Source organism: Gossypium hirsutum, chromosome A05 (genome assembly GCF_007990345.1).
Source record: "Gossypium hirsutum isolate 1008001.06 chromosome A05, Gossypium_hirsutum_v2.1, whole genome shotgun sequence".
NCBI classification, from domain to species: domain Eukaryota; kingdom Viridiplantae; phylum Streptophyta; class Magnoliopsida; order Malvales; family Malvaceae; genus Gossypium; species Gossypium hirsutum.
In genome coordinates, this window is record NC_053428.1 from 24,638,215 (window position 1) to 24,660,726 (window position 22,512).

The window sequence follows — 22,512 nt, forward strand, 5'->3', positions numbered from 1 at the left end:
CAAACCAAAATAATTTAATTGCATATATTATTTTACAATACAAGCAAAAAAATTAATGTTTCTTTGTTCATTTATTTAATTTGTTTTGTGCATTTGAATGAACCTTGAGTTTGCATTCGCCAAAAGATGATATTTAACAATTAATTAATATTTTATTTAAGAAATGAAAATGAATAATTAATAAGCTAAGATAATTGGTGTTGTTCAGCTGTCACATATAATAAACGTAAACGTACAAGAATCAATTTTCAAATCCTATGATTTTGTCATCCCAAAGACTTTCAAAAGAAGACTATTTATTACAATTTACACTTTGAATTTAATTTCATATGTATGTCAAGTTTTCAATGTTGAATTTGACTTGCATGTCGCCGCATCTAATTAGCATGTCATCCGTCCATTTTTCAAATCCTATATACCAAATACAATTATTGTTATAATTTCTCTTAACAAATGAGGTTTAAGAGATAGGAATATATATATATACACATATTGTGAAATTTAAATTTTATATTCAGGGATGACATAAGGAGGTAGACAGGGCCTTGGCTCTTCCAAAATTTCTTTTTAGTCCCTTAATATAATAGTTTAATCCTTAAAATGGTAAAAGAAATTCATAATTATTCTAAAAAATTATGAAATAATGTATTAAAAATATAATTTAATCTTGACTCTCTTAAAAAAAATTATAATGGAAACTTTAGAATAATATACAATAATTGTAGCTTCTATTCTAACAAGCTGGTTGTGGTATATGAATTACGAAAACATGCTATGGTTAGCTAAACAGCTCATTTCCAACATGGGTGATAGTCAATGTGTAATGTAATATTTAGATCCCACCCAAGTTATACCCTAAGACCTAAAACCAATACTTGATTTCATGATAATATATATATATACACACACTTGCTTGAGTGGTTTCATGGTATTTCTTCTATTTTAATATATTTATTTACAATGAGAATAATAAGTCCATGATTATATGGAGAATCAATAATTAATGGTAGCTTGTTATTACATTTAAATTTATGTATATTATAGCTGAGAGTAAAATTTGCTTTCACTTAAAATATGTTATCTTTAGGAAAAACATGTTGTAGAGTTTTTATAAGTGAATTTAGAGGATGACATATATGTTTTAAGAGCATGGTAAAATAAATTAAAATTTTATATATATAAAGAGATAGATATCAGAATTTCAATTCTACTTGTGAGTATCAAATAATTATCTTTTTCTTATAGAAAAGAAGAAGAAGAAGCTATTTGCTGAAAATGTCAATTGCAGATATTTTATTTTTTGTCCAATAATTATTTGATACGGATATTTAAAAAAATAAACATAAAACCCAAAATAATTTATTAATCTAGCTTATGAAATTAAAAAAATTCAACCCAACAAGTAATAATTTTTTATTATTTTTTAACATAAAAAAAAAAAGACAAGAGTCGATTAAATCTAAAAATAAATAAATGAACATATATATACAATAATCTTAACTCCGACAATCTACTTAATAATAACCCATATAATACAAGTTTATAAAATTATTGAATGGTGAGAATCAAATGAAATAACATTATACAATAATAGAGTAAAAATGGAGTTTTGTGAAAGGACAATTGGTAGATGCCATTATTGCATTTTTTGTCCTTTTTCTTATTCTTCTCCTTCTTTAATCCAATCTTGAGGAATTATTTCAAAAATTATTGTACTAAAATATTAATGGATTTTGGCAACATGTGGTAGTGGTTTTCATTTCGTACATATATAAAATCATTCATTAAGTAAAAGAAAATAATTGATAGAAATATGTAGGAAATCGTTATTCAATATTGTTGAAAAAGTAACTTATTCAATTTCAAAATAAATCGAATAATTAAAAAATAAGCAGGTAAGAGCAATTGATGACAATGTTAACTATTTGCATTATATAAGCTATAGGAGAAAAAAGTAATCTAGGGCTTGTAAAATTTTCAATTTTAATGAAATGAAAATTTTTAATATTTAATCTAACAATATAAAAACGTCAAAGTAACTGTTTCCTCTTCCACCCTGTTTAGTATTGTTGAAATAAAATGCTAAATCTTTCTACTTTTTCAAAAAAAAAAATTAAAATTATTTAGCCAATTAGTGTTGGAGCTTTCTGGGAATGTTTGAAATAAATCATTGAAATCTTTCATGGAGAGGATTGTACTCAAAACAAAATATTGAAATCCTTTTTTATTGCGTTCAAAATAATTAATTCATGTATACTTAACTGAATTTAATCACACATGTACACATTTTACTCCAATAAATAAATACGTTTTTCATTTATTAAATAAGTTATAAAAAGTTTTTTTTTAAAGCCTTTTCTTAAATTTCGAAAATGAAAATGATATTGAGATAGTTTAGATTTGAATTTTCTCATGTTTTAGATTTAAATTTTATTACGTATGAGTTGTATTTAAATTTATTTTAGTGTAAATCTAATTATATTTTAATTTTTAATCAATTATATTTTATATTAATTTCCAACATGTTTACTTTTATTTGCAAAGTTTTTAAATGAGTTTTATTAAAATAAATAAACCTTGAAAATGAGAGAATCTTTTTCACTTAAATTCTATATTTTAAAATATGTAGCACTATTTAGTTGTTAGAGAATGCTTGAAAAGTTGTTCCTTTCACACTTTACATTAATTAATATACAAAATGTGTTGGCCAAAAGTTATATACAAAAATTGTTCTTAATTTTTTAAATAAACAAATAATACACAAGTGTAACACCTTTAACTCGTATCCATCGACTGAATAGAGTTACGGAGTATTACCAGAATTTACAAATCAAGTAAATAGATATTTCACATCATATAGTATTCATATCAGAAGTCAATCATAAAGTCCCTTATATGAGCCCTCAAGGCCCAAAATACACGTTAGAAATAAGTCGAGACTAAACCGAGTACTCAGAAAATTTTTCAGAAAACATTACAATTTTTCAAAAAATATTACAATTTTTCAAAGGTGCAGGGGACACACGCCCATGTGGGCATTCGAATTAGGGACACACGGCCATATCCCAGCCTATGTCCAAACTTGAGAGCTCTCTGACTTGGGTCACAAGCCTGTGTGCTAGGCCATGTGAGCATACTGACTTGCATTAATAAGGTGCAGGGGTCACATAGCCAAGCCACACGCCCATGTGCTAGGCTTTGTGAATAATTCGGGTATTATGTTTTGCAATTTAAAAGATGTAGGGGACACACAGCCAAACCACACGCCCGTGTGCTAGGCGGTGTGAACAATTTTTAAGTATACCGACTTATGCAAAATTTAAAATATAGGGGACACACGACTGTACTAATTGGCTATGTGTAACACATGGCAGAGGCACACACTCATGTCTCTGCCCGTGTGAACGAAATAGGCCATTTTTCTAGCCACATTTCTCACCTAATTTGTCTTCCACCTACATTAACACTTTAACACATCAACAAACCACAACAGAACATTCAAATCAAGCCAAACCAAGTCTTATGCATGACATATCATCATATATGACCAAGTATCCATGCTTATCAAATTGATCAATTACATATATAAACATATTTGTACCAAATATACCAAATCAAACCATGCTTCAATATGCCTATTAGTTAACCATCATTCAATTACACCAAAACACACATCACCCATGATAAGGTCATATACTTATATATCAAAATATATCAAGCATAAGCCATTCAAATGGCTAGCAACAACATGACATTTACATGCTAACATTTGGCCAAATTGACTTATACATGCCATTATATCCAAAATAATTTACTATATATATACCGATATAGGATGATGGATAGTGTGATGTAACTTCGACCAGCTTCCAACCTTAGCAAGATTTCGAGTTACTATAAAACAAGGAAAATAAAACAGAGTAAGTATTTAATGCTTAGTAATTTTGTATAACATGAAATTTAACTTACCACTTAATCATATTAAAGGTAAGCATTCTAAGCATTTTAAAATCAAATTGGCCAAAAGGCCTAATACATATCCTCATCAACCATGTTAGGCATATATTTCATATGAATATCAAGAAACATCTATCAGCTCAACAATAATCAAATTTCCATATACATATACTTTCCATATCATGTATCTATATAACACGTACAAACATATCCATGTATTTCAAATATATTTCCGTAATAATTCATCTCGAATTCAGATTGTCTCATATAAGAACTTTGCCCGTTGAAATATTTAAATATTGTTGGATACATAGGTGTTACACATGAAGTGTACAAATTTGTAATCCGTCAATTCATATATAAGTATGCCCGTGCGAGCGTGTAATCAGGAAGCTCTTTCGAGCCATATAATGGGAAGCTCATGTGAGTTGTATAACGGAAAGCTCATTCGAGCTGAGTATCGGGAAGCTCATACAAGCCATAAACTGGAAGCTCAAGAGAGCCAAATTCGGGAAACTCATGCGTGCCAATATGGGGAAGCTCTATAGAGCTATTAATTAGGAAGCTCATAAGAGCCAATTATCGGGAAGCTCATAAGAGCCTATTATCGAGACGCTCATAAGAGTTGTGGTGTGTCCACAACACATGCAGGACCACATCCAATCGGGAACCCTTAATGACACTGTCATTTGTATCCATCGAATTTCTTAGGTTCAAACGGGACTTAATACTTGTCAGATATTTTCGGATACGTGATCAATAATATACATGGAATTTTATACAAATCACACATACAACAATATTCAATTTAAATCAAACAAATATACAATTTAGTTACACAAACTTACCTCGACAATTGTTTGTAAATTCGTAGGCTACTAATCCAATACTTTATCTTTTCCTCGATTTAACTCCGTATTGTGTTTGTCCGGATCTAGACGAATGAATTTAGCTCAATTTATTACAATTCACATTCAATTCAGTCCAATACACACCTTTGGAAAAATTACTATTTTACCCCTATACTTTTAATTAATTACGATTTTGTCCCTAGGCTCGAAAAATGAATTTTATACAATTTAATCATTATTCCAAGCCTAGCAGATTTTCATATATAACAATAGCAGCTCATGTATTTCATAAAATTCATGATTTTTTCATGAATTTTCTATCTTTTTAATTTAGTCCCTAAATCATAGTTTCATTAAAATTCTTTTTTACAAAAGTTGTTTATCTATCAACAACCTTTCATTTTCTGCCATAAAAATTCATAATTCAACTATACTCATCCATGGAAAAACCCTAACACTTTAATAGTTTTGCAAATTAATCCCCAAGATAGCTAGCTTAAGCTATTACGATATCATAAACATAAAAATCATTAAAAACGAGACAAGAATACATACCTAATTAAGCCAAATAAGTTTGCTAGAACTCAACTTCCATGGCTAGGTTTCCATGTTTTAATTTTAGGAAAGATGATGAAAATGATGATATTTTATTATTTAATTCATTTATCATCTTTTATTTATTCATCTTTCTAAAATTACTCTTAATAATTTACTAATTTCCAATTATGAATAATCATTATTATCTACTAACTCCACTGAATGGTCTATTTTCCATAAAAGGACCTCCAATTTTGAATTCTATAGCTATTTGATACCTTTAACTACTAGAATTCAACTTTTGCACTTTATGCAATTTGGTCTTTTTCATCAAATTAAATGTGTAATCGGTAAAATTTCTTAATGAAATTTTCATAGGATATTTCTATCATACTGTAGACTATAAAATAATATTGAAATAAATTTTCTTTCGGCCTTGAATTTGTGGTCCCGAAACAACTGTTCTAATTTCACTAAAAATAGGCTGTTACAACATTATTTTTTAGTGATACACTTAACAACTAGATTTATTTAAGAGTTAATTGGTATAACTTATTCATTAGCTATTTGGTTATTGTTTTTGTTTTGAGATAAATTTGACTCTTAATTTTTTTAAAATAATCAAATTTATTCATCAATTTAAAAAAATAAATTGAAATGTTGTTTTATAACTAAAATGCTAAACTTTTAAATATGGCAGTCTGCATGATAATTCATATGTACTTCTCTTTTTTTTTTTTGGAATTTTATGATCTTTTTTTATAATTTTTTATTGATGTAATATATAAGACAAATAATGTCATGTTAACACATGTGACCTGCAATGTGATTGCCTCACCAACATCGTTACAAAGATTAATGTTTAAATAGGCATTTCTATTAAAAAAATAATTCGACTCTTTTTGAAAGATTAATTATCAAATTTAGTTAAAAAATAAAACTCAAATCGACGAAAAATCATAAACCTTCAAGATTAAATTTATCATTATGTCTAAATAATTTGATGAGACCGAAGACTCTACATAACTTTGCTTAAAATATTAAATTTATATATTTATATAAATTTAATTTAACGACAGACATTGTTAGTGTTTTTTTATCAAAATTTATTTTTAATATATTGAGGTAATCTAACCAACTTTTAAAAAATAAATTATTACGAATTTAATAAACACACCAAATAATAAACAAACATTACTACAACTTCAATAATTATAATAAAAATTTAAATTTTTAAATTGAAAAATATGAAAAATTATTTTTTTAACTTTTTTAGTAGGTTTGAAATTTAAACATCATGGAAGTATAAGATTGGGAACATATTTTAACCATTAAATGAACACCTTTTGGCTACATGATAGTTAATGAGGATGCTCTCGATATTATATATATAGTGGAACTAAAATCAACTGAGATTGATCTAAGTAAGTATTCTTCATATATATTGCTTATCAAGGGCTTTATAAAGTGTGAGACAACCACTTAATTATTATTTGTTCTTTTCGGTATGATAGATAAGACATTCTCTTAACTTTTTGAAATTACAAAATTGAAAAAAAAATCTCAATTATTCAACAATTTCAGCTCTACCTAGAATTTTTTGACGAGGAAATTTAGGGTTTTTTTTTTAATTTTTAGTTGTGTTTGAAAAGATAATAATTGAATTCGAGTGTAATTATTTGAATTATATATATATATGATATATTTGATTAATTATTGTATTCAGCGTATTTTATTGAATCGAGTGTAATTGAAGCACAATAATTATATAATTTAATTTTAAATGAGATACGAAAAATAGAATAATTATACAATATAATTAATCATGATGACTTTTTCAAACTTTTTTTAAAAAATTATTTGTAACTTCCTTATGGAATCTAACCGGGCTTATTTAATTAATTCGTTTTTCTTATAAACACTTATGCAAAGCTTATTTTTATTAATAATTCCTTTCCACCTTTAAAACGAAAGAATAAACGCATTTAAATGCATTCAAATTTATATCTTTTTTATCAGTAAACTGAGTTAAAGATGAATCGATATTAATAAATGATGGTTAATTATTAATTTAAGAAGGAAAATGTTACTAAGTGTGTAATAGCAACGATGAAGGTGATATATATAGAACGAAATATTAATAATAATGCATTAAATGTAAAAATAACATTAAATTAATTAAATTTAAGTCATTTTCAGGGACAATTATTGAAATTAATTCAAAGGAGTCGCTTTCCTTCCCTAGTATTATTCCATACATAATTTTATCAGCATAATTATTATTGATCATCTTTCAAAAGAATCTGATGTCCCATTAGAAGTCTAGCTTCTTCAAGTGATCGATGATGAATAATTCTTAAAAAGCTTTAACTTATATTAGACCCATTGTATAGGTCAAACGAATTTATATATATATATATATTTATGGTTTTTTTTTAATATTAAAAGGATTATATTGTCTTGACTTCATATTTTTAAGTAAATTATTTTATAAGTTTTATACAAATTATTAAAAAAATAAAATACACTTAAAATAATATTTATTGTTTGTTAAAAAATTATATATAAAATTTCTTTTTATCTAGAAATAAGTTAGAAGATTAAATATTATTGTAATGTACCAGTACAAGACCAAAGTGGTTTATCAGTAAATTTCATTAAATTTAATCAATGTGAAAATTATGTAATCTAAAATCATAATTTGAGTGAGGTTAAAAATACAAGTGCTATAACATTAGTTATTATTAGAGTTGTGTGACTCAAATCACGTCACTTTTTAAAAATACAAGTGCTATAAGATTATACATTGGTTATAATGGTTGGTTAACCCTTAAACTATGTGCACTTAAACTCCCCTTGAATTGTTGTTTTTCAACATTAATGAATCTCTCTTTCTCTACTCGTGAATTTTCTCGAAAAGAATTTTCCATATAAAATCTGTATGTTCTTATATTTATTACTTTGTGATTATTCTTATTGCCATTGTCGATGTAAAGTATAACAATTATTGTAGCAGTGAAATTAAAATCAATTGCGAGATGTGTGTTTGAATTAAAACACAATTGTAATAGTGAGGTGAGGATGAAAATGACTATTAAAAGCATTAGAAGTTCTGAATTATTTTATTTGTATGAAATTATTAAAAATATGTAAAATATTAACTTTATTTAATAAACTAATAATAGTTACCATGATATTTTTTAAATGTTTTAATTATTTATTTTAAATTATTTATTTATGAAAGAAATAATATTTTATACATTGTTAGTGAAATTTTTAAACTCCACAAATATAATTAAAGGATTGACAAGTGTGTAGTATAATATTAAAAATAAATATTTTAAAAAAAGAGACGTATACAAATTTTAAGGTTTATTGTGGAATAAAAAAATATATTAAATGACAACATTCCTTTAGATATAAATGTTGTGTTAGAAATTTACTATTTAAAGTTGTGTTAGAATTTTTTTTTTTTTAATTTTGAAGCAGAGGTAAAGTTAAAAAAATTTAAGCGGAATTAAATTGTATATTTTTTATGATAATAAAAATATAAATTTATTTTTTTTATAATTTATATTTTTATTATTTTAAAAAAATAAAAAATTTATTGCTTTTAAGAGATTAAAATATAATTTTATTATTATTAATTAACCAGAAACAAAAGCTCCAATTGAAAAATACAGGTCTAGTTGCTGAAACGCAAATCATTGAAAGGAAGACCGAGTCAAAGTATTGAGTAAAGTATAGTAGAATGACGAACCAAGTGACATCTCTAAATAATATTCCACTTTTAGCATGCTTTTGGTTCCATTTTAAAAATCTTATATTAATTTTCATTAATTTAAAAATATAATAATATATTTATTTCTATATTAAGAAATTAAAATAACTAAGTGAAAATCATATTGCTTTTATGTTGGAATAAAACCCATTTTGTCTCAATTTTTTTCAACCCTAATAACAATATTCCATCTTAAACAACAACAATAACAATATTCTTTGGGAAATTAATTTTCATGACCAAAACTGCTAAACTCACTTAGCATGCCCATGATTTTCAGACAGTGAAAAAAAAAAGTTTACTTTTTTTGAAATTTAATATTATAAATTTAAATAATAATTATATTAAAATAATACGTAGATAATAATGAAATTTTAAATTTGAAGTATCCAAGACTGTTTTTATAAAGCATATTATCTCGAAAAATAAAATCAAGATTCTTGAGATCAGGAAAAAAAGTCTAAAAATGTCGAAGCTTGAAAATGATCCTAAAAAGGAACCGCTGTAACTACATCGAGTTGTTGTCTTAATTCAACATATTTGTAAAGAATTCCAACTTAGTTAGTAGTGGGATGGTCAAAACTGGCAACCTTTGCTTATCAACGAAACATCATTTTCTCATATTCTTCTTTGCTCAACATGAAAACAAGCCAAGTTTTATTTTAAAACTGATTAAAGAAAAAAAAAATTTAAACCTAATCGGAGATTCAATCAATTATATTTTCGGATTTATTTTAAATGGAAAATTAATATATAAATTTATTTTCATGTTAAATAAATATTAAATATAATTAATAATTAATAAAAAAAGATGTATTTGGTTTGATGATAACTATTTAATATAAATTTTAAAAAGTTAAGGGCTCAATTCTCGTTAATTTAAAAATAAAAAAATAATCACGGGAGTTAGATGAGATGGCAAGAGTCTCTTCTACCTTAACCAGTACTCAAGGGTTCGATCCTCGTCTTGGGTATGGAGCAGCTTTAAAACTTGTGACCAGCATCAACCCTTTTAATGGGCCTATATGCGAAGAATTAATTACTAGACTCGTTTCGGCAAATACATTGAGAAATAAAAAAAATAATGAACTATATATTAATTACACAATAATCTCATACATAATAATTAAAAACAATTAGTCTTGATAATGAATTCCTTGAGTTTAAATAAGGGGTGTAAATGAGATATTATTACTCGCAAGCTACTTGAGTTTGACTCAAAAAAAATTCAAACTCGATTTAAGTAATTATCGAGCCAAGTTCAAGTTATCGGTCAAGCTTAATAATACATTACTCGAACAGCTTGTTAGCTTTATCAAGTTTTTCATTTTTTTTCTATTATTAAATTCTATCACCCTAGGCTTAATTATTGAGTTGAGCTCGAGCTCAAGTATAAAATTGGTAACTGAGCTTAATCGAGCTTAAGTAACTTGATTATATCTTGAGCCAATCTTGAACTTAAAAATAGATGTTCGATCGAGCTCGAGCCAAGTATCAAGCTTCGAATGTTGAGTACAACTCGAGCTTGACAGTATTCAAATTCAACCCAACTCGATTACAACCCTAGTTCGAGCAATAGATTATCATGTGAGTACATGACATCTATTGGCTGGATTTTTTTTTTGTTAAATTATGTTATTAATAATTATATCATGTATAAGTTATGGATTCAGTCATTATATGCTAATTCAATAATTTTTAGTCCTTGTACTTTTTTAAAAACTAAAGTGCTAATCTTGATCAATGGTAGCAATTAAATTTGTTAATTTGAATTTTGTTAATTCCAAACTCTTAAACCAAAAACATATATCAATGCCATGTTAGCTTTTTATTTCCATATAATACTCACAAAAAATCCCTATCATTTTAGTTGATGGATATATTTAAAGAAAAATTCTCAAATTCAAGTTTTCTATCTTGTATAAATGATGTGTAAGTGTTTAGTTTCATTTTTATTATAGTTTAAACCATATTAGTGCGAGCTATATTCGAATATATTTCGGTTTTAGGTCAATTTATTTTTATAATAGTTGATTCTAGCTATAGCTATTTACAGGGGCAACGGTAAGGGGTTGATAGGGGCCCGATTCCCTAAAATTGGAAATTTAAGATTTGATCCTTTAAAATTTATGAAGTTTAAAATTAATATATGGTAAAATTACACTTTGACCCTCAAATAATAAAATTTTGATTTAATTATTTTAAATAATTATAAAAACATAAAGTGTTAAAATGATAAAATTACATTTTAACTTTTATTCAATTTAATTCTAACCCAAAATTTTCTGAATTAAAGCTATTTGGATATATATTACTTATAATTACACATTTGTTTATGCTTATAACTTTTTTAAAGAAAATTTAAATTATATTTTCTTAAAACATAAAACAAAGCGTACTACATAAATTGAAACGAAATTATATCACATCATCGTTTAATTAAAATTATATTATTCTTCAACCAACAAAATTTATATTATTAATGTTAAATTACATAATCATTCTTCAATAAATATTAAAAAAGCTAAAAATAAAATGTGCATCCAATAATATAAAACTTAACATATCTAATAAGGATTAGAAGCATACTTTATCAAAAAAGTATACTTTATATATATATATTTCGGATACTTTAGCCAATTCCTATTCTCAATCCAAATTAACCAATAGTCAATTTTTAATTTAAAAAATATTAATTAACTAATTAATTAAAATTAAAACCAAAGTATGCTATCCTAAATAATTTCTTTAGCAAACCCAAGGTCAGTGAAAAATAAAAATGTCGGTCCTAGAGCATCTAATTATATAAAATTGACTCCCATTTCCTCAAAGAGGAAGGAGATAGTGTTCTGTTTTTCTCAAGAAAATGAAGGGTGTTCAAATCACTTGGAAATTTATGCTTTCATTAGGAAATGTGAACCAAAGATAGGAATTAGGTGCTATAATTGCCCTGTCCACCCACAAATGGCAATGCTTTTTAAAATCTTACAATAAAAAAAAAAAAACCTAGTTAGAAGAAATTTAATTATATTTGTGGATGATGAAATTGAAAATTGAAAATTTTTAAATATCATGGTTTTGCAAATCAATTTAATTAAGTTGGAATTCACACTAAATTTGATCAGCTTTGTTTAATTATGTTTGCTTTAAGGAGTTAGATGTGAAAAATTATTGCTTAATTAATTTTTAAAAATTTTAATTATTAATTCTACTTTTTAATAATAAAATAAAAATAGTATCAAGAGAATTTTATCAAAGAAAAAAAAAACCAAAATTTTAGAATTTTATCAAAATTATATAAATACACATGTGCTCATACATATTGTATTGTACTCAAACAAGTTTGTTTTCCCTTTGTAATAAAGGGCTGAAATAGTGGAGCCTTGTTTATTGTTTAGGGTTATGATCATTTAATTAAACAAAGTATTTGACTGTTAAGTAATTATAAATATTAAAATTCTGGGGTTCATGCAAATAAAGAAGAAGGAACCTTATTCCCCTTCAATAAGGGATGGAGGAGAGGCAATGACCAAGAGAATTTGAATCAAAGGTGGTCCTTTAAAGACAATAAATTAAAATTTTAATTATTCTTGCGAAAAGCTCTTCCCTTCTACTATATAAGCAACCCAAATTTCATCACCTAGACTCATAGCCAAAAATATATTAAAATTTATTTCTTGTTAGCATCTATCCTTGTAGAGAGGTGAGGGTACCTAAGACACAATAATGAAGGTATGAATATTTTAAGCTCATTTTTGTTTTGTAGGGTATAGCATTTACTTGGTTTTCAAGGAAGTAATGGTTAATTAAGCTAATTGTTATTTATAATAAAAATATATAAAAGCTACAAGTTAACCATGAAGTCTATTAGTAAGTAAATCAATCTGCTTGATTAAGGTATTTACTCTGTTTGAAATTCAGAGATAACCTTCTTCTTTAAACTGTCATAAGAACACTTGGGAACCAAAACAGTGAATCAGGGAGCGTCTGTAATGGATTAAAGACTGTTGCAACTTGCAAGCAACTAGGAAAGTGAAGTGATATGCATGCCTAGTTTGTGGGGTAACCCTAAGATCGTTAGGAAAGATTTTGTGATATAGGTTAAACACGGAAAGAGAGGCTGATAGGCTATGCCTAGTAGTTTTAACCGAGTGAGTGGTCTCTGCGGCCATTTTAATAATATATGGTCTGTCATTTAGAACACGTGCTAGTCTTTGCAACCTTTGTTTTTCAACCCACAGCAGCTATATAAACTCCAACCCCCAAATTCAATTCCCCATATCTCTACCCCATCTCCTGGAAGAGGGACTTCATTGCTCTGAATCATTGCGTTTGGAGTATTGGGAAGTCTATAAATCTCAGTGTCAGTGAAAAACAACTGTCACTGCCATAACCGGACGTTGATACCTCAACGTCAAAGACCCATCACCTTTGATTTATTTATAGAGGAAGCTTGCAAGGCTATAGTTGAAGGGGTTCTATTCATCATTTCGTTTATCAGACAAGAAGACGCAGGCTTAATTTTTGTTGGGTGTTTTCTTTTCTTTTCTTTAACAAAAGATGGGAGAGGATGGAGCTGCAAGAAATCACCTTCACAACAACCAAGTGTTCGACCTCTCCATTGATGTGCTTCCACAAGGTGGGACCAAGTGCTATGATGACGACGGCCGCCTCAAGCGATCTGGTAAGTTCCACCAAGTTGTAATGATATGAATCTTTTTGGCTTTTTGTTTGCCTTTTTAAATTTTGTACTTGTAAGGTAAAAAGGGTCACTTACACATCCTATCGACGGGGTATCACCCATCGAAGTTCGAAGATGATTCTGAAATTTAAAAGCGCTTGGATAAAAACATCGCATACTGAAATTGAGTTTTTATAAAAAGATTGGTTGCATTTAAAATATAGTTTGGGTTATGGTTTAAATTTAGTTATTTTTTAGATTTATAATATTTTATATTATGTTATGTTTTATATATTATAATAATTTATTATCTATAAAATTAAATATATAGTAATATATACTATTATAATATAAACATAAAAAAATATTAAGATAATTATATATATAATTTTAATAGATTAAAAATATAAAAAAAATTTATACATTAAATTAAAAATAATATAAATAATATGGACCAATTAAAAATGAATTTTAGTTAAATATTTATAAATATAGTTGAGTTTTAATAAAATTTTAAGTTCATATTTTAAATTGGTTCAGGCTTGAGAAGCATATTTAGTATTAATATCATGGTTAAGACTGATCCTAATCTGACCCAGCTGATAAACACTTACTTGGAACTATAGGTGCTTATGGGTTGAGGTGTGTTGGGTTCGAGTCAAGCTCATGTAAGGCATCTAGACCATTTTTTCAAGCTTAGGCCCATATCGACCTGAAAAATAGGCTTACATTTTTGTCCAAGCTTGACCCAATTTAAGAAATGTGAACTTAGACCCGACTTAGTCCGCCCATATTTAAATTTTTTAGATTAATTTTTATTTTAAAATATTTTTTAAAAAAATATAATACACTAAATGCACTAAAAAAGGTAAAGTAAAAATCGCCTGACACATTAAAAATATTTATATTAAAAAATAATACCATAAATATAATAAATGTTTTATTATATTAAAAAATAATACCGTAAATGTAGTTAATGTTTTATTGTATTAAATATATTTTTTAAAATTTTATATTTTGTGTTAGGTTATTTAGTTGACTAAGTGTTTTTTTTAGGTTTTGGGTAATAGATTTAATTGTTATTGGGTTAGTGGATTTAATATAAATATAATATAAATAATTATTATTTAACCTATATAATTAATATAATTATTTTTATAATATAATATATTTGGGCCGGATGAAGTCGGGTTTAGACAAAAAAATATTACTCAAAACTCGAGCCATGTAAAGAAAAGATAAACATTAAAATTAATCTAAATCCTTTTCCGAATAAACTTTCATACCTAGATGGGTGACTCGATGTATCAGCATGTTTGAATTCACATTTTTTTTTCTGACCTTAACATCGCTGTTTTTCCTTTTCGGCAGGAACCGTGTGGACCGCTAGCGCACATATTATTACAGCAGTCATTGGTTCAGGGGTTCTGTCACTGGCTTGGGCCACGGCTCAGCTGGGATGGATCGCTGGTCCAATAGTGATGATTTTGTTTTCTTTTGTAACTTATTACACCTCCACTCTTCTTGCCGCTTGTTACCGCTCTGGTGACCCTGTTAACGGCAAGCGAAACTATACTTACATGGATGCTGTCCGATCAAATCTTGGTATCTATCTATACAAATCAAACTTTCACTTCCATTAGCAAATCGGATTTTCTTTTCTAAATGTTTTTAAGCTTAACATATTTGATTTTTGCTTTTTCAGGTGGGTTTAAAGTTAAGATTTGTGGGTGGGTTCAATACTTGAACCTTTTTGGAGTTGCCATTGGGTACACAATTGCATCATCAATTAGCATGATGTGAGTTTCCAACTTCAAATTTGTAGATTTAATGAAAGAATATATGTTTTTTTTTTTGTTGGGGGGCTAAAATAGTTGGATGTTTTGATATAACAGGGCTATCAAAAGGTCGAATTGCTTCCATGCTAGTGGCGGCAAAAATCCATGCCATATGAATAGCAACCCTTATATGATTGCTTTTGGTATTGTTGAAATCATTTTCTCTCAAATTCCTGACTTTGATCGACTATGGTGGCTTTCCATTGTTGCTGCTGTCATGTCTTTCACCTACTCTACAATTGGACTTGGCCTTGGTATTGCTAAAGTAGCAGGTATTAGCAGCTCCGTTGCTACCACTCTTCCTTTTTCTTTAAGTATCAGTGTCCGACACTTTTATCTAATAACATTTTTTAATTTACTAGAAACTGGGAAAATTAGGGGAAGCCTGACTGGAATCAGTGTTGGAACTGTGACTCAAACCCAAAAAATATGGAGGAGTTTCCAGGCACTTGGAGACATTGCTTTTGCCTATTCATACTCCCTTATACTCATTGAAATTCAGGTATATATAATTTATCCAAACTATAATAATATTTCTTCTTAAAGCCGTTAGAACTTGTTCAACTTGAACAATATGGTGATTTTTTTTATAGGACACCCTTAAGGCTCCACCATCAGAATCAAAGACAATGAAGAAAGCAACCTTGATAAGTGTTGGAGTGACAACCTTGTTTTACATGTTGTGTGGTTGCATGGGCTATGCTGCTTTTGGAGACTTGTCACCTGGAAACCTTTTAACTGGTTTTGGATTTTATAACCCGTTTTGGCTCCTTGATATTGCCAATGCTGCCATTGTTATTCACCTTGTTGGTGCATATCAAGTTTACTGTCAACCTCTTTTCGCCTTCATTGAGAAAAGCGCGACCGAGCGGTTTCCGGACAGTGAATTCATTACCAAAGATATCAAGATCCCGATCCCGGGTTTTCGCCCTTACAATCTCAACTTGTTCCGATTGGTTTGGAGGACAATTTTTGTGATCATTACAACATTGATCTCCATGCTTCTTCCTTTCTTTAATGACATTGTTGGACTCCTTGGGGCACTTGGATTTTGGCCATTAACAGTTTATTTCCCAGTTGAGATGTACATTTCACAAAAGAAGATACCTAAGTGGAGCACAAGATGGGTTTGTCTTCAAATCCTTAGCATTGCTTGTCTCTTTATCACCATTGCCGCAGCTGCCGGTTCGATTGCCGGGGTTGTTCTCGATCTCAAGTCGTTCAAGCCCTTTGCGACAGTATACTAGTTCGGTAGAATTGACCCGGTATAATTCGCAACATTCACGGACAGTAAAAGGCGAAGAAAAACTGATCTTTTAGGAACAAATGAAGGTTGTCGTTCCTGTGCATATGAAGCCAGAATTTGCAGTTTTTAATTACCTTATAAATTCAACAAAAAATGGAGGCCATTTGGGTCACCATTTCCACTTGTAAGTTGTAACTTTCAATGTCACTCAATCCAAATGGAAAAGAATTGAACTCAAGTTGAAGTTTTTATCATACAATTAAAGCTAGAAATTTAAAAACTTTACTGCATGGTTCATGCCAAAAACTGCTTAATATCTAGTGGGGAAATCCGACACCTCCATTAAAAGCAATATAGCATTGAAAGTGTCAAAGTGCACATGTCTATTCAACAGTGGCACCAGCTTATCTGCAAACAGAGACAACATTTATCCATTGAATTTCAGTATCTATTACCTTTATTGAATTTATTCTTTTTAAATAATGGTGATTTTTACTAATCCATAGGCCATAGGAACAGATTCTGATTGTCACTGTCCATCTATTAAACAAGGTGATGGAAAGAAGCTCACTTTCAGTGGCCCTCAATAGATTTGACCTTTTAACACTTGGACCCCTGGATTTTGGTGTTATTAAAAACTAAAAAGCTGGATAAAGTAGGAACCTTTTATCATGTTATGCTACGATTAGCCCAAATCTTTTACAAGCATTTACTTAGTGGACTTATCAGTGATCAATTTAACTTCAATTTCAAGGCAAAATAATTCACACCATTAGAATCTTGTTTGAGACTTATCTACTCCACTACTTGTGCTCCCACTTATTTCTAAAATGCCACTACCATGATATAATAATAATGCCGCCTCCTAAATGAGCCATTTTTTTTGGTCTTCAGTATAATTGAGAAACGTGCAAGTTTAAACCTCAAATAAGGCATAAAAGGTGATACGATGGACAATTCATCATGTGTTGCACATGTAAAAGCTCCGGGTTGTGGTGAATGGATGCAAAAAGTTAAGCGGCGGTAGTGACATGGTGAGGGGCTGCCGAAGGGCGTAGGTAGACAGCCGGCAGGCGCCAAGGATAGGCTGAAAGTGGTAGGCCCTGGATAGATGGATTATTAGTGGGTTGATACTAGTCATCAATGGGTCCATTTTGCCTAGTACTACTAAACTTTTTGAGTCTTTTTTCCGTATTTATTGGTAATGATTGTTTCCAGAGTTTTAGAGAAGAATCTACAAGTGAGTCTTTATTTTACTATTTCTTTTTTTTTTAATTTTCAAATGAATTAATTATTTTTTTATGAAATACGAAATGAAGTATGGTTTTATATTATAAATTATGGGTAAAAGTTTTTAATTTATGGGTGGATTGTATTTCGATCTATTTATTAAAAAGAAGTAAATTGTTTTTATATATTTTGAAATGTGTAAATTAATCTTTGGGTTAAAATTTTTTTATTAAATGATGATGTGGAAGGTTAAATCTATTCTAAAAATTATTTTTTATGGGTAAACTATAAAAATGAGCACTCAACTATGTCTTTCGTTTTATTTCAGTAACTCAAGTATTATTTTTTCAATTTAGTCACTAAACTTTTTGAAAATAAATATTTTAGTCAGCTAACGTAAGCTTTTTATTGGTCTAGTAACAAAATTAGCCTTCTAATATTTGCACATTCTATCAAATTGATCATAAATATAAAAAATTCAACAAATTTAATCATTGATGTTTATAAATTTGTCATTTTCATTTTAATTCTAAAAAATCAAATAAATTTGACTCTCAACATTTACAAAATATATCAATTTAGTCCTAACTCTAAAAATTTTAAAAATGTTTAAAAAATTGTTTTTAGCCCTTTAAAACCCATCGGCTCATTCATATGAGATATTAAAATAAGAAAATAGTATATTCTTTCAAATCACTTGCAACAATTTCTTTTACTATAATTTAAACTTCATAGTGGAGCAAACCAATTGATTTGGAACCTATCTGGAATAATTGACTGCATTACTACCCCAGCAGATAACATTTTTAATGTCTTTATTTTCTTTTGGATCTTAATTTTTTTGTATTTTATCCCAACTTTTTAGAGTTCTTTTGAAAATGACTTGGGTACTCTTTTTTTTTAATATCTCATATAAATTAGCCGATGGGTTATAAAGGGCTAAAAATGATTTTTTAAATATTTAGAGCTAGGATTAAATTGTCAGATTTTATAAATATTGAGGGTCAATTTTTTTTTAGAATTAAAATTAAAATGACAAATTTTGTAAACATTGAGGATTAAATTTTTATTTTTTTTTATATTTAGGATCAAATTGATAGAATACGTAAACATTCAAAGGCTAATTTTTTTACTAGACTAATAAAAAAACTCACATCAACTCAGAGTGACTAAAATATTTAATTTCGAAAAATTTAGCCACTAAATTAAAAAATTAATAGTTGAGTGACTAAAATAAAACAAAACGCATAGTTGGATGACCATTTTCATAGTTCACCCATAAAAGAAAAAAATTTGAACATGAATTTAATGTTCCACGTCATCATTTAACAAATAAAGTTTAATGAAGGGGCTAAATTTACACGTTTCGAACTATATAATAATTAATCAAACTTATTTTTTTAATAGAGAATCGAAATGCAATTCACCGATAAATATAGAGGCTTTTCATACTTTTACCAAAATCATCACATGATTTGCAGGTAAATTTTGTGTGGAAAAAACAAGAAAATGAAAGGAAAAAAATTGTGAGAAAGAAAATAGTTTATGTGTATTTTATTTGAATAGTTAAAGTTAATAAAAAATGAAAAAAAAATTATTGACAATTTTTACTTGTTAACCCGTGAAAAGGAAAGAAAATCATTGATTATAACATTGTTACACTATACTCGTAAGCATGACGGAAGACCTAGCAATGCTGATGGCAAAAGTTGACAAAGGATTGAGCTGCCAAGGCTAACAGCAAGAAGACAAAGGATCGACGCGGTCAGTTCATTATACAGAGCACGCAGGAGTCAATCCCATCACAGCTTGGACTTTAAGACTAAGAAAACTATCACCTGAAAGATAAGAGCAAGGTAAGTATTAAAATACCCAGATAGATATTTCGTTTCATCATCTCATTCACTAAACTCATCTCTGAAAATTCCTTTAGCATCAAAAAGCGACTCCAACGCCCTTTTAACTCATCCTTTGGTTTTAGATCGTATCAAATCTCTTGAAGTATCTTCACCAGCCCAAATCCATACTAGCTCAAACAAAACTCTGACAGATACATTACACATCAAGCTACATACTTACGTGAATAGCTCTATTTAATGATGCATGGATATTCTAGAGTAAACATGATTATAAATTAATTTATATTAACATATATCTAACTTTTTTTATGAGATAATTGCGCCATACATCTTCAAATAACGGCTTTCATTTTAAATTGGTCCTCAAACTTTAAAATATTTCAATTACATCGCTAAACTATTAATGTTATACCAATCATATTCTTTTATTATTGAAAATGAATTTAACCATTGAATGACAGTAAAATATTATGTGACATGATTTGTAATAAAATCTTTAAATCAAAAAAAAAATGTTGTCATAACTTCTAAATCTCATAGTCTACTTAATTTAAAATTTAATAATAATCGTCTTCCATATACGACCTGATAGAATTTCGTAGCCTGCATTGTTTGGGTTAGTGTGCAGGGAAATTTGGCAGCAACGCAATTTGTTTATCTTTCAACAAGCGGACTGTAGCACGGACAGGTTGATATCTCTTTCTTGGAATTGGACTTGTGGGGTTGAAAAAGCTGCGGATCGAATAAGTGGACATTACCTGACCAAGGATGGGTAAAAAAACAATAGTGATGGAGCAGTAGAGGTCGGGACGAATCGCGCGAAGGATTGGAGTGTTATACGAGATTCACAAAGCGTATGGATTTCGGGATTTAGTAGGAACATTGGGATTGCATTGGTTCTTCATTTGGAATTATAGGCTATCCGAGATGGGTTGGAGGTGGCTCGAGGCTTTAGAAAAATTATGCTGAAAAATGTTTGTGCTGAGGTTTTGCAATTGGTAACATATTGAAATATGGCTGTTAACATTTGTTCACTAGGGAGACATACAAGGAGTCTACTTCTTCGATAGTGGGAAGTAATCGTTGGGCATATTTTGCGGGAGTGCAACCGAGTAATTGATGCGATGGCGAAATGGGTAGGAACGGAGAGATATATGCTACAATTATATTATACACCAAAGTCTACTTTATGAGGGTTGCATTGTCATATGCCACTGATCTAATTTGGTGAGAAATGCATATAGAATATTTTATGGTGGTCAATTGATTAAATGTGATTCATTTGACTCACTTAAATTGATTCGATTTGTAAAACACATGAAAAATCTATTTATTTGAAGCTTTAGTGACCTAGTGAAATATTTTAGTAAAACTAGAGTTACAAGATAATAATTGTAAATCCTAAACGATAAGCATGTATAGAGTTTAAATTCTTTAATACTCTCATCTAGTAGATAGGCACTAATCTTAGTTGTTGATGTAATTCTATCTATACTGTTGGCCGGGGCTCCGACCCCCCTAAAATGAAAAATATTTCATTTAGGCGATTTAAAATTTTTAAAATTTTAAATTAGTAAATGTAAAATTGCACTTTAACCCTTTAAATTAATTTAATTCTTTAAAAATTATAAAAGATATAGGCTATTAAAATGGTGAGATTGTATTTTTACTATCATAAAAATTACAATTTAATTTCGACCTCCCAAAAAAAATTTTTAGCTTCTGTTTAGTTATAGTCCCCATCATTTGTGATCATTTAGTTATAGTCCTTCAAATTAATAGAATACTTTTGAGTGTATTTACTTAATTACTTAAGTGTGTTATTACTCTTTTGGCTTTTCTGTTTAATATAAGTTCCTTTGTCTTTTCAAGTTTTGTTTTTGGTACCTTAAATTTTTTTTACGATAATTCTCATTTTTTGAAAGTAAGATTGACTTAAGCGGATTTGAACTCAAGAAATTACTTAAGATTACACGGCTTTACCAAACTAAAGTTCTAAGCTCGTAACAATTGTAGAAGAATGTTTACACTACTGAAAGGTTCTATTTTCTATATGAACAAGGAGATAAAACCCCTAAGCCAAACTTCCATTCGAAAAATTGTAATGATAATTTCAAAATACAAAATAACTTTTTTTTATTGTAAAGCATTTTAATTATATTTTTTAGATTTTCTTTTTTAATTAAAAAAATTGTGTAAACATATATTAAACAAATAAAACTAACACATGCATGGTGTGAATAATAAACTAATGTGTATATGTGTTGAAAGTTATTATAACATATTTTCTTTCAATTATATCTTTTTTTATAAGAAAATGTTTAAAATATTTCATTTTATCAAATAATTAATCTAGAAAATTAATAAAATAAGATGATATTTGACATTCTTTTATCTTCCCTTGCTTATATAAAAGACTTACCCCAAAAAATTGTACTTACCCTTTGCTTTCTCTTACTTTCTTTTTCCTTGTTTCAAATCAATCCAAACATAAGTTTAACTTGAAGCGCATTTAAGTACAAAAAGTGGAAA

General features: G+C 28.2%; 1 protein-coding gene across 1 annotated transcript; it reads left to right on the forward strand.

Moving 5' to 3' along the window:
* Positions 1-12,706: 12,706 nt before the first annotated feature.
* On the forward strand, positions 12,707-17,129 carry LOC107960393 (amino acid permease 3). Its single transcript, XM_041114083.1, has 7 exons — positions 12,707-12,858; positions 13,687-13,810; positions 15,179-15,412; positions 15,513-15,606; positions 15,703-15,917; positions 16,008-16,147; positions 16,239-17,129. The coding sequence occupies exons 1-7, from the start codon at positions 12,853-12,855 to the stop codon at positions 16,890-16,892; spliced, it is 1,467 nt and encodes a 488-aa protein (XP_040970017.1). The 5' UTR covers positions 12,707-12,852; the 3' UTR covers positions 16,893-17,129.
* The last annotated feature ends 5,383 nt before the right edge of the window (positions 17,130-22,512 follow it).

What these genes read in the sequence shown, in the direction of transcription:
- LOC107960393 (XM_041114083.1), top strand. An exon ending in TGCTGTCCGATCAAATCTTG is followed by an intron (nt 15,413 to 15,512) that starts GTATCTATCTAT and finishes TTGCTTTTTCAG; the next exon opens with GTGGGTTTAAAGTTAAGATT. An exon ending in TGGTATTGCTAAAGTAGCAG is followed by an intron (nt 15,918 to 16,007) that starts GTATTAGCAGCT and finishes TTAATTTACTAG; the next exon opens with AAACTGGGAAAATTAGGGGA.